This window comes from Ovis canadensis, chromosome 7 (assembly GCF_042477335.2).
Source record: "Ovis canadensis isolate MfBH-ARS-UI-01 breed Bighorn chromosome 7, ARS-UI_OviCan_v2, whole genome shotgun sequence".
Classification (NCBI taxonomy): Eukaryota; Metazoa; Chordata; class Mammalia; order Artiodactyla; family Bovidae; genus Ovis; species Ovis canadensis.
In genome coordinates, this window is record NC_091251.1 from 53553736 (window position 1) to 53565759 (window position 12024).

A 12024-nucleotide genomic window follows, 5' to 3' on the forward strand; every position below is an offset into this window, starting at 1 on the left:
GTGGGCCGAGGCACCCCTACGCGCGAGACCGTCTCATTCTCCCCTAAATTACAAGTGTGGCTTAACGAACGGGCAGTTTAAATCACTTTTCCAGACAACGCCAACCTGAGCGTTTTTACCTGACTGGAGACTGATTCACAGTCTTTTTTTTTTTTTTAATTACTGGCTTTAAATCAAGGCAGCTTCCAAGATACTACCAAGGGTGGCTATAGTCTGCTCATCTCGAGTTCGTAATAGGCTCCTAAATTTTCAACTAAATGCATAAAACGGTTGCAGGAAGCTTGTGATTGCGTTTAACAGTGAAGACAGTTTCCCCTCTTCCCTCTAAAGTTTACATCACTTAAATTCTTTGGGATTATGGAATTTAAATTGCACGAAATAACTGAAAATAATGTGTGTATATGTATTACTTGTACAGAACTCGACAGTCTTACCCCCTTGTTCCTTATAATGAAAACACATTTTAAAAGTCTTAAAAATTAAGACTGGGGTGATTTATTAATCTTGTTAGGAACTCTGATACAAAGCACAGTAAAAGGCCACAGACCAGTAAATAAACAATGTGGCTTTTGGCTACTTTACAACTGCTGCTAGCACTAAGAGCAAAACACGCTTTTTCATCACTTTGAATAGAGGAGTACAAATGGCAAATAAAAGTTTTAATCACTTCTCTGATTAAAAAGTTTAATAAAGCTTTAACTGCTGGTTTAAATATTACCAATCTAAAAAAATACTTTTAAAAATTGTAGTTAACACGAGATTTATAGAGAAAGTTACTTGGTTTTGAAGGCAATGCAGTTGGTTCCTATGCCATAAGAAAATTATCCTCCGGATTTATGAATTAGTAAAGTAGCAGATTGTATTATAGGCCTTGAGTCACATAAATTTATATAGGTTATTAGCATTGTTTTTAAATATACAATATAAACAAAACTGTACATATATGGCATATTAACTTTGTTTTCCAAAACAATAGGCAACTCGTTAGCTAAAGACACCATAGTCTGCAAAAACAAAAAGGCACATCTGTACAAGATATATGCCCTTTTTCCCTCTATGACTGAGTTAGGTAGTCTTTACATTTTGACAAAATAATAAACACAGTGCATTCTATTATTTTCATTCTATTTTTCACTTTTGTCTTCAGCAGCAAATTCTGGCATTTAAGACATGGCATTGAAGAGTTTAAGAATAGTGGGTGTTATTCACAATTTTCAGTAAAAACTAGATGTAAAAGATGGTCAAAGAGGCTTAAAAATCAGTTATCACCACACACCCCCTATATGTGTGTAAATTCACTGCCTTAAATAGTCATCTGTTACTCAAATTTGAAAAATTCCACAAATGCACCATCCCCTTTCAGTGCAATCAACTTCACTTTAAACCATATTTTAGCAGAGTCTACAGTGCAAATATGAATTCCTTATACTGGCCTTTTGGCAGCACTGAGGATCCAAGACAAGGCAATGCTACTGATCACCTGAGGATAATGGTAAATGACTTCTGTATTTTTATTTTTCCAATTCTGAAAGGTTATTTGATCAGTAGCATTTTTGTAAGAGCATTATTTTTTAAAAAGTACTAAAATACTATGCCTTTTTTGAATAAATTAAAAAAAAAAGAAATTTTACAAATACCATTCCAGTGTCAATGACTACATATGGCTAGGGTCATTGAGGAGTTTCTGCATTTTCTAACAATGGCAGTCTATACATTGGGGGGTGTGAAAGCTCCCGTTTGTAAGTCTTTGGTGGCAGTTTTGGTAGATGAGGGCTTGAATTCTGCCTTGGTGGAACAGGGGGAGCTTGAGGATGAGCAAGATTATTTTGACTAGAACTGAGCACATAGCATCGACGAGGTACCCTTGGAGAGGGTGTGCTAGGAGGAGTGTTTGGAGAATTTGGACACGTATTAACGTCTCTGAACCAGTCTGGATCTCTGTGAAGATGTCCCAGTGGAGGTGGCTGAAGAGTAAACGGACAGTTTATAAAGTGTTCTGGAGGCCGAAGTGGAACCGGTGGAGGGGTATCAGGAAGAGGATCTCTCGGCGGTGGTGGAGGTGGACTATGCAGAGGCCCATCAAATGGACCAGTAGGAGCAGGAACTCTGGGTTTTACCTTTGGAGGAGGAGGTTGTCTTGGTGGAATAGCAGGGGGGTCATCATCAGATTTCATAGTTCCCTCAAAAACAAAAAAATTAAATTATACCTCTGTTCTCTTGAAACATCTATAAGAAAAAGTTTTAAAGAGACTAAAAAATTCTTACATGTTAAGTTAAATCCAGAGACACAAAATAGGTTAATCTGGTTTAATGATCAGATTGATGAATAAATTACTCCCAGTTTCACTCAGAGCTCCGTTTAATATTTTTATATATGAGATGTTTTAACTGAAATCTTATAAAGCCTCAGATTATCTTGCTTTGTAGATAGTTTATAAATTTATGCATTTTAATTATAATAATGGGCAAGTAAGTAAAAAGAATATTTAGTTTTGTAGACATGAATGCTGAAGCTGAAGTTCCAATACTTTGGCCACCTGATGGATGAGAAGAGCCGACTCACTGGAAAAAACCATGATGCTAGGAAAGAATGAGGGCAAGAAAAGGGGGCAGCAGAGGATGAGATGGTTGGATGGCATCACCGACTAAATGGACATGAGTCTGAGCAAACTCCAGGAGATAATGAAGGACAGGGAAGCCTGGTGTGATGCAGTCCATGGGGTATCAAAGAGGTGGACATGACTTAGTGAATGAACAAGAAGACATGAAAGAACATGATGTCAAGAGGATTTAATATCCAGCTTCTGCTTTTTGGCCATTTACTTCTATCCCCAGTGAAATTCAGAGTGGTGGTTCTCCAAAGTTTGACCCAGGAGCAGCAGCATCAGCACTACTGAAAGTGAAAGTGTTAGTTGCTCAGTTGAGTCCGACTCTTTGTGACCCCATGGGGTGTAGCCTGCCAGGCTCCCCATTCCATGGAATTCTCCAGGCAAGGATATTGGAGTGGGTAGCCATTCCCTCCTCCAGGGATCTTTCTGACCCAAGGATTGAAACCGGGTCTCCTGCATTGCAGGCAAATTCTTTACTGTGTGAGCCACCAGGGAAGCCTACTAGTAGGGATTTGTTATAAATGAAAATTCTTGGGCCCTGCCCCAGACCAACTCAATCAGAAATTCTGGCCACCTGGTTTTAACAAACCTTTCAGATGCTTCTGATGCAGCCTGAAGTTTGAGAAGCACCAGCTGAAAGTTTGGAGAATGCTTTGAATACTACAGTTTTTCCCATCTTTACCCAAAAGAAATTGTATTTCTGAGTATCTATAAATCTGCCCAGCCTCTTTCTTTTTTAGAAAAAGTATTATGAGGGTTAAACAATTATTTAAGGTATATTCTAAATAAAACAACCTAAGTATTTAAAAAACATAAAAGGTAACCAAATTATAATTGACAGACTCTTTTTAAGAATAAGCACTGTTTTGAAGATTCACAACTTTGAATAAGTTGAGGCAAACCCAAGTCCTGCTGACTACCTTGGATTTTTGTTGTTGCTCTTGTTGGCCACAAGGCACAGCATGTGGGATCTATAGTTCCCCGACCAAGGATCAAACTTGTGCCTCCTGTAATGGAAAAACAGCATCCTAACCACTGGACCATTGGGGAAATTCCCTACCTTGGAATTTGAAGCATCCTGATCAAATTTTTTTCGAGGTGGAAGTGGAGGAGGAATCAGTGGCTCTTCACTTAGCTTATGTAAACTACCACACGAACTGAAGAAAGACTCTGGGGGTATAAAAGATTAGTTTAACCACAGCTCATAATGCAATCATAAGACAAAACTTTATCTCAGTCTGTGATCACCTCTCCTACGGCATCCATCAGACTGTGCTGTAGCTGACTGTTGGTTTAGCTATCCTTTCCATTAAGGTGCAAGCTTTTTGAGGGCAGCATTTATTTTCATATCTATAGCATGTAACACACTGATAGTGCCTGCCACATGCTACATACTACTGCTAAATGAAAATAGAGTATCCAATTAAGATTAATAAGGAGATTCTGCTCCCTGAAAAGTCTTTTGTTTGTATAACTGTACCTATTTCCAAAGAAAGAGCATCCATAAACAGAGACCATGCATTTTTGAGAAAGTTACTATTGGATACATTTCTACACAGGTAATAAAACCTCCATTTAGGAGATGATAGGGTACGGTTGCATCACAGAACTGTTCTCTATATAAATTTCCTATTGATAATGGACATATTACATAACCACATTAATGGAAATTTACAAAATAATAAAGTATTAGAGGAAAAATTATCCCTAGACATAGAACGATTTTCATGTTCATTTATTTCTTTCATCTTTCTCATATGGTTATAATATCTGTTATTACGGACCTGTATAAAGGCATTGATCAAGTCTTGTTTATCATTATACTGAGATTGAGTTTAAAGGAGCTTGTTGGGAAAGAAGCTGATGAGTTTAATTTTAAACACACTGAGTTTGTGTGAACTGCTTATGGGATATCCAAGTAAAGATGTCACTCATTACTCCATGTCAAAAATTGCTGTCCTGAGCATATCACTCTGCAGTCACCCCAGGGGGTCCTGCTGGCTCAGAGTGCCAGCAGCAGAAGCGAACAGTGTCCCTATGCTGTGTTGGCAGATGGTGCGAGGAGGTCAGGTAGAACACTACCTGCTGTCAGTACGTTCCTTTTGCTTGCCCCGCACTCTGCCCTGTCTTTGTCTCTAGGTGATGGTGAATCTATTCCATATGGTTTAGTCAGCCAATTCTGCCGAGGGCGCCCCAATTCCAGTCAAGAAGTGGACAAAGGACTCATTTTCTTGACAAGATCAGATCTGTAGCTACCTCTTTCTTATGCACGCAGCCATGTGCTTCAGTGAAATCTGATCTCACCCCTTAGCTCCAAAGATGGGGCCTGCTTAGACCATTCCCTCAGCCAGAGTAACTGGTTTAGCTGTTGGCACAGGACCCAATTCAGACTACTGAAATCTGAAAGGAGTTATGCGAGAGGCTACTGAAAAGGAAGTTTCTTGTTCTTTTGAAAAAGCAGTCTGTCATTTGTACCTCTTTCTCACTTGACTGAGCAAGGACACACATAACCTTTTTATTGCTCCTGCCACCCCTCTTTCAACTTTGAGGAAAAACAGCCTTAGATAAAGCTGATAATCTGGACAAAACAACGAACAGTCAAAAAGAAACCTGGTCTCTGATAATATCACTGAAACACTGAATCAACCAGTCTTAAAGCAACCGTCCTCCAGATTTTCAGCTAATGAGTCAGAATGCTTTCTTACTGTTTAAGGCAGAATTAGTTGAGTCTTCTCTTCCTCACAGAAACACACATGCTTATGGAAGCAAAAAATATCTTAATGATGATGAGACATTTAAGTTTTTGAAACTGAGTCTGACTCTACAGTCAGACCACTTAACCACTATGACAGGAGGTACTTAGTAACCTGTGCTGAAGTCTCAACTTCAATTTTATTTCTATTAAGAGCACTTCCCCACAGATTATTCAGGTTTTGTGAGCTTTTAAAATGACTTCATTATTCTATACTAGTGAATGTAGGATAATTTACTAAACAATTTCTGCAATGTTAGTTAGCTATGTTAAGTTACTTCCAATTTTTTATCATTCACGCATCCATCCATGCAGCAAATATTTATCGGGTATCTGCTATAGTGCCAGCACTCTTCTAGGCACTAGCAATACAGCAGTGAACAAGAAGCAAAAATTCATGTCCTTATGAAGCTTACATTCTAGGTTGATAAGAAAGAATAAACATGATGATTAAGTACAAGTATAACAGCTCCAAGTTAAAAGAAGACATATTACATAGGGAATGGGGAGCAAGTTCAAACAGGGTGATCAGGGAAGACCTCCTTCAGGAAACACTGAGAAGAACGGCTGAAGGAGGCAAGGGAGCTTGCCATTAGGCCAGACGGGTGAGCAGCACTCTAAGCAGAGGGAATCGGAAGAACAGAAGTCCTTATGTGGGATTATGTCCAGGATGCAGGGTAGCTAGAGCAGAGCAGGTGACAGGAGAGAACAGCAGGTGATGAAGTCTGACCGATCAGAGGTCCGATTTCACAGCACCTTATGGGTCCTTTCTGAAGAAACTGGAACTGTGTCTTTTACTCTAAGATGGAAGGCCATGGGCTTTAAGTAGTGATGAGTCAAGTCTAACCTACATTCTAAAAGGACCCATCTGCTGTACTGAAAACTGAGGTATGGAAGGTGGGAAGTGAGGATGCTACTATAATAAACCAGGTAAGTGATTGTGGTCACTTGGACCAGGGTAGCAGTAGTAAAGAAGTCAAGAAATGGTTAGATCCTGGATATATTTTGAGAGTAAATAAAACTTGTTGATGGATCACACTTTGGGTATGGGAAAAAGAAACAGGTAAGTGATAGCTCTTAATATTTTCAGCCTCAGCAATTAGACAAATGTGATTATAACTGGGAAGAGGTGGCAATGGAAAGAACGACTTTAGAGGGCATGATATTCAAATACAGACATCGAACAGGACACTGGTTATACGAGGCTAAAGGTCAAGAGAGAAGTTCTGGGCAGAGAAAAAAATTGGGGAATTATCATCTTAAAGATAATATAACACTGAATGAGACACCAAGTGAGTGAGAAGAAAAGAGATTCAGAGACTTAGGACGTTCCATTTTTAATAGGTTGGGAAAATGCAAAGAAACCAGCAAGAGAGAGTAAGGAGCTAAAAGTAAAGTAGAAAAACCAAGAGAGTAAGTGGATGAGCAACGTGGTCTTCATGTATGTGCCTTCTTCACAAAAACTTTTTGGTATTCAGTGTTAATGAAGGCAGAGACTTTTTCTTGTTTGCTACTGAATCCTTAGTAGTTGGCAGAGTAGCTGGTCCAAAGTACTCACCTTTTATTGCATGAATCAGACCAAAAGGTGTGAACATTTTTTTGGTTTGATACATTGTTTTCAAGTTTCTCTCCAAAAGGATCATACTAATATATCAACTCACAAGGGTAAGTGATATATGAGTACCTTTTAAGATGGGCTTGCTCATTCTTTCATGTAAACTGTCTATTCATGTCCATTGTTTCTTGCTGTTTTTCTCACTGTACTTGAGTACTTTTTGTATTTTTATTTCTTTCAGGACCTTAAGACACTCAGAATTTTAATTGCAGTTACTCTCAATGTTTTCTATTAAAATTCAAAACATGATTTTATTTATGATATGGAAAGTCTATTTTACTGTCATCCAAAATAATGTCTAAAACTCCTTGTTCTAAAATGACATAGTATTTTAAATTGAACTGCGTCCCTTCCCTGAATAAAAGTTATGTTGAAGTCCTAGCCTCAGTACCAATAAATATGACTCTATTGGGAAATACAGACTTTACAGCTCTGAAATCAAGTTAGGATGAAAGTGAACCCTATTTCTGTCTGTGTGCTGTGTGCTGAGTCCAACTTTTTGCGACCCATCAACAGTGGGTCATAAAGAGTGGGCTCCTCTGCCCATGGGGCTTCACAGGCAAGAATACTGGAGTGGGTTGCCATTTCTTCCTCCAGGGGATCTTTCCTGCCCCAGGGATCGAACACGCATCTCCTGCTTCTCTTGCGTTGGCAGGCAGATTCTTTACCACTGTGCCACCTGGGAAGTCCTAATTCTGTGTGACTGGTATCTTTATAAACACAGTTGAAGAGAAAATGAGATACACGGAGAAGCTGGCCATGTGACAACAGAGGCAGCGGTTAAAGTGATCTATCTACAAACCAAAGAATGCCAAGGATTACCAGCAAAGGCAGAAGCCAGCAAAGCCAAGGAAAGATCCTTCCTTACAGGTTTCAGAGGGTGCACAGCCCTGCCATCTTGATTTTTCGGACTTTCAGCCTCAGAAGTGGACTTGAAGTCACTCAGTTTGTGGTACTGTTACTGAAGCACTAGAAACTAATATATGTAGTAAAAACATTTCCACTGTTGAACAATAAGGAAAATAAGAAACATATACAAACTTCAGTGAAACCAGGAAACATTTGAATCCTGAAGCTTCAACCCATAAAGGTGGACTACAGTGTATATGAAGGAGACAAACGGAGGAAGACGAAACCCAACTGTCTATACTGAATGAGACTGACAAACAGCAGCAAAACTGCCCCCACAGAACCAAAGGAGGGCTCAGGAATTAAAGACACTGGGTATAATGGAAGGCACGGACAGAGGACTTGATCAAGTCTATATCAGGGACAACGAGAACCCTAAAGCCCTACTCTGCACTTAATGAGGCCAGGAAATTACCACATTTCCACCACTGGCAGGAGACTGAGGGTTTTATTCACTGGAGAATCTAAATATCAGACGTGGGGAACACTAGTCTGTGCTGAAAACAGATTTTCATACTAAGTGCAAAGATCACGCAGGGAGAAGATTCAAAGATCTTTCTTTGGAGAAACTAAATACTCTTAGAGAAAAGGCCTCACAGATTCTGAAATATGAGGATTTCCTAATTTAAAAAATTCTCATCACTCTATCACCCTACAGTGAAACCCACAAGTCAACAAGTTTTACCCATGGATACAGATCTTCCCATCAACTTATACTGTCTCACTTTAAAATATGAACAGAAAGCTAAGGATATAAGATAAGAAAGAAAAGCCTCCAGTATGGAAGACCACAGACCACAACAAATAGAAGAAAGAAACTCAGGGAAAAAAAAAACATACCAGAAACAAAATCTGTCAAAAATTAAAAAATTAAGCCAGAAGAGAAAAATATAAAAATGGCATGCTGAGAGGGAATTTAGAAAGAATTCTGAGAAATTCAAAATCATGATAGATGAAAAAAATAGAAAAGCTGGGTGATTAAAGTAAGGCGATCTCCCAGAAAACAGAACATAAAAACAAAGAGATGGACAAGAGGAGATAAGAGAAAACTGAATCATGAATCTAGGATGTACAATATGGAAAATAAGCTCCGAAACGGGACCCAGAGAACATGGAAGCGAAGAAAGTATTGACAAAATGATACATGGAAAATTTTCTAGAAATCAAAGACATAAATCTCTAAATTTAAATGGCTCATTAAATACACCGCAAAATGAAAAAAAAAAAAAAAAGACCCACATCAAAGCAGATCACTGGGAATGTACTGATCATTAGGAATAAACAGAAGATCCTAAAAGCTTCTTGAATTTAATGTGGCCACCTCTGAGCCACTAGGGAAGCCCAATTTTAATTGTCCCCCAGGGCACCTTTCCCTTTCTTCCTTTTAGTAATAGGATCTGCCTAGTTAGAGAGAACATTTCTTACAGCTGTGTCCATGAGACTAAGTTTTGGCCAATGGGATGAGAGCAGGAGTGATATGTGCAACTCCCAGACCATGTTTCTGTAAACAAAGTTCCTTGCCCTCCAAGTTCCTACTGGCAGAAAAATGGTAACAACTCAAATCAGTTGCTCAAACACATTTTGAGAATCCTGGATTGCCCTGCTAGTTTGAAAGCCTAGTAGAGCAGAGTTGTTTACTTACTCTGGCTATTTGGAGAAACAAACTTCCATTTCATTTAAGGCACTGCATTTTTGGGTCTCTTTGTTATTACAGCAAGTAAACTGCAGTTTTCAAAAAAAAGTATTAAGAATGTAGGGTCACTGACAGAAGGAGCTTTGTCTATTTTGTTCAGTGTCACTTCTCTTGTACCGGCGATAGGGCCTACATGTAACAGGCATTTAAAAATTATGCATGAATAATTTACGAGTGAGTGATACTAGACTTCTAAACAGCAAGTATGAAAGCTAAAACACAGTGGGAAACTCTTCAAGATTCTGACTGAAAATGACTTAAATTTCTCTACGTAGCCAAACTTTTTTTTTGGGGGGGGGTTGGAGAGGCAGTTTGCACCATGTGGGCTTGGAGAAGGAAATGGCAACCCACCCCAGTATTCTGACCTGGAAAATTCCCTGCACAGAGGAGCCTGGTGGGCTATAGCCAAAGGGGTCACAAAGAGTCGGACACGACTGAGTGACTGAGCATGAGCGTGCAGGCTTGTGGAATATCAGTTCCCTGATCAGGGAACAAACCCAGGCCCTTGGCAGCAAAAGTGCAGAGTCCTAACCACTGGACTGCCATGGAATTCTCCTGGCTAAACTATTAACAATGAAATGTATAATAAATACATTTTCAGAAATGCAAGAACTTAAAAATTTATATCCTATGTATCCTTTCTCAGGTAGCTACTACAAAATGTACCCCTATCAAAATAAGGAAGCCTATCAAGAAAGAAGACAAGGAATCCAAAAATCAAGAATACAATATATGAGAGATGAAGGGAATTTCCAGTACGACAGCAGAAGAAAGTTCTAGGATTTCAGCTAAGTCAGAGGCCGAGACAGCAACTAGTCCCAAATGGAGCAGGAGGACAAAAGATCATCAGTAAGGAAGTTTCCCAGTGAAAAAGCGTACACGAAAACCCTCAAAACTAAAAAAACCTTGGTAATTTCCCCAAATGGTCTGACTTTAAGGAAAACTATGGTGTTAAAGGGTGTGGGAAGACTTAGCAATAGACGTTTAAAAAACAAAAAAACAAAAATCCTAAACATTAATGAAGCAATTATTAACTTCAGGAAACAGCATACAAGAAAGGAAGCATAATCACAGTATATACTCCTTGACTTAGCAGTGAATAATATTTTCCCCAAATGCAGGAAGTTTATTAGGTAAAAAGGGAAATCCTCATTTACCTTTTCTTTTAAACACTGTGTAAAAGTAATGGTTCAAGAGAGAGAAAACATAAAAACATCACTTAGAAAGGTAGAAGAATCACTGCAAAACAAGGGGTGGGGAGTCATGAGGGAGAATACTGTTGTTAATTTCACCCTAAGTGTTTTAAGCACTATTTGCCTTCTGACACTCTACGCATATATTACCTTGATAAAAACTGTGAAATTAAAGTACAGAATTAAATATTTAAAAGAATAAACTTACTTTTCTCACAAGACAGGGATTCTCTTATTACTATCTATATGATCTACATTTTGCTATCATAGAAGCAGATTGGGAGAATTATTCCTGAAGCTGCTGTGTCCCTTTGGGTTATTCTGTTTTAAACAAATGACCACAGGTAGGTGACAGTATTTATGTCACTCTATAATTAAGGATGACAGAATAGCATTTTACTTAAAATGCTACTTTAACTAAATAAGTGCATGAGAAGAAATAAGTGATCAAGGCTAGCCTAGGAACCTGATAAACATTTAGTATTATTCCAGTAGAAAAATGAATTGGAAATAGCAGAGAGGAGGAAAGACAACCGATATGAAATCACTGTTCCTTCTGCACCAAGCAATGTGCTAGGTGCTCTATATAGTTATCTCATTTGACCCTTAATAAATTGGAGATGCTAAGTAATTTGTTCAGCACCATGCAGTCCCTAAAACATATACAGTAAAATGATGAAAATAAACTGTAGTAAAGTTTAAATAGTACCCAATTGTAAAAAAATAATTCCATCCATTTATAAGAATTTCATTTAGTAAAATCTTTAAATGTTGCTAAAATTCAAAATATTCATATACAAAGTTCAGCAATGCAATTATTATCTTTACAGTCATTTCATTAGAATCAAGTTACATTCTTACTTACTTGAATGAGGCAAGAGGACTGGAGCAAAGATGCTATTGCTTCCTATTAGAAGGAGAAAAATCAACTTGAAAAGGAAGGTAATATGTATGATTATATTTTAAAGATATGTTTGCATAATGTAACATACATAATAACATGCCCAGAGTTCAGAACTTTATCATCATCTTTTGCCATGTTCATTTTTAAAGAATGAATATGGTATTCTTTGTACTTGGAATTTTTTTTTCTTTCTTAGCATAAATAGTTCCCTCTCTATCAGTCTCTTTAAATTTCCTTCACAGAACTTATCTGCTTTGTTTTCTTTTTCATTGGCTATTGCTCCTTTTAGAGTAGTATTGGGGCTCAAAAGGTCCTGAATAAATCTTTGTTGAATGAATAAACTAGAAAA

General features: G+C 38.1%; 1 protein-coding gene across 1 annotated transcript in view; it reads right to left on the minus strand.

Moving 5' to 3' along the window:
* Nucleotides 1-472: 472 nt before the first annotated feature.
* Nucleotides 473-12024, minus strand: part of SOS2 (SOS Ras/Rho guanine nucleotide exchange factor 2) — a 101670-nt gene continuing 90118 nt past the window's right edge. Inside the window, exons 21-23 of the mRNA XM_069596139.1 lie at nucleotides 11637-11678; nucleotides 3670-3779; nucleotides 473-2180 (exon numbers count right to left, since the gene is read on the minus strand). Of these exons, the coding sequence (XP_069452240.1) occupies nucleotides 1671-2180; nucleotides 3670-3779; nucleotides 11637-11678 (662 nt within the window). The 3' untranslated portion in view covers nucleotides 473-1670. The remainder of the gene's footprint in view (nucleotides 2181-3669; nucleotides 3780-11636; nucleotides 11679-12024) is intronic.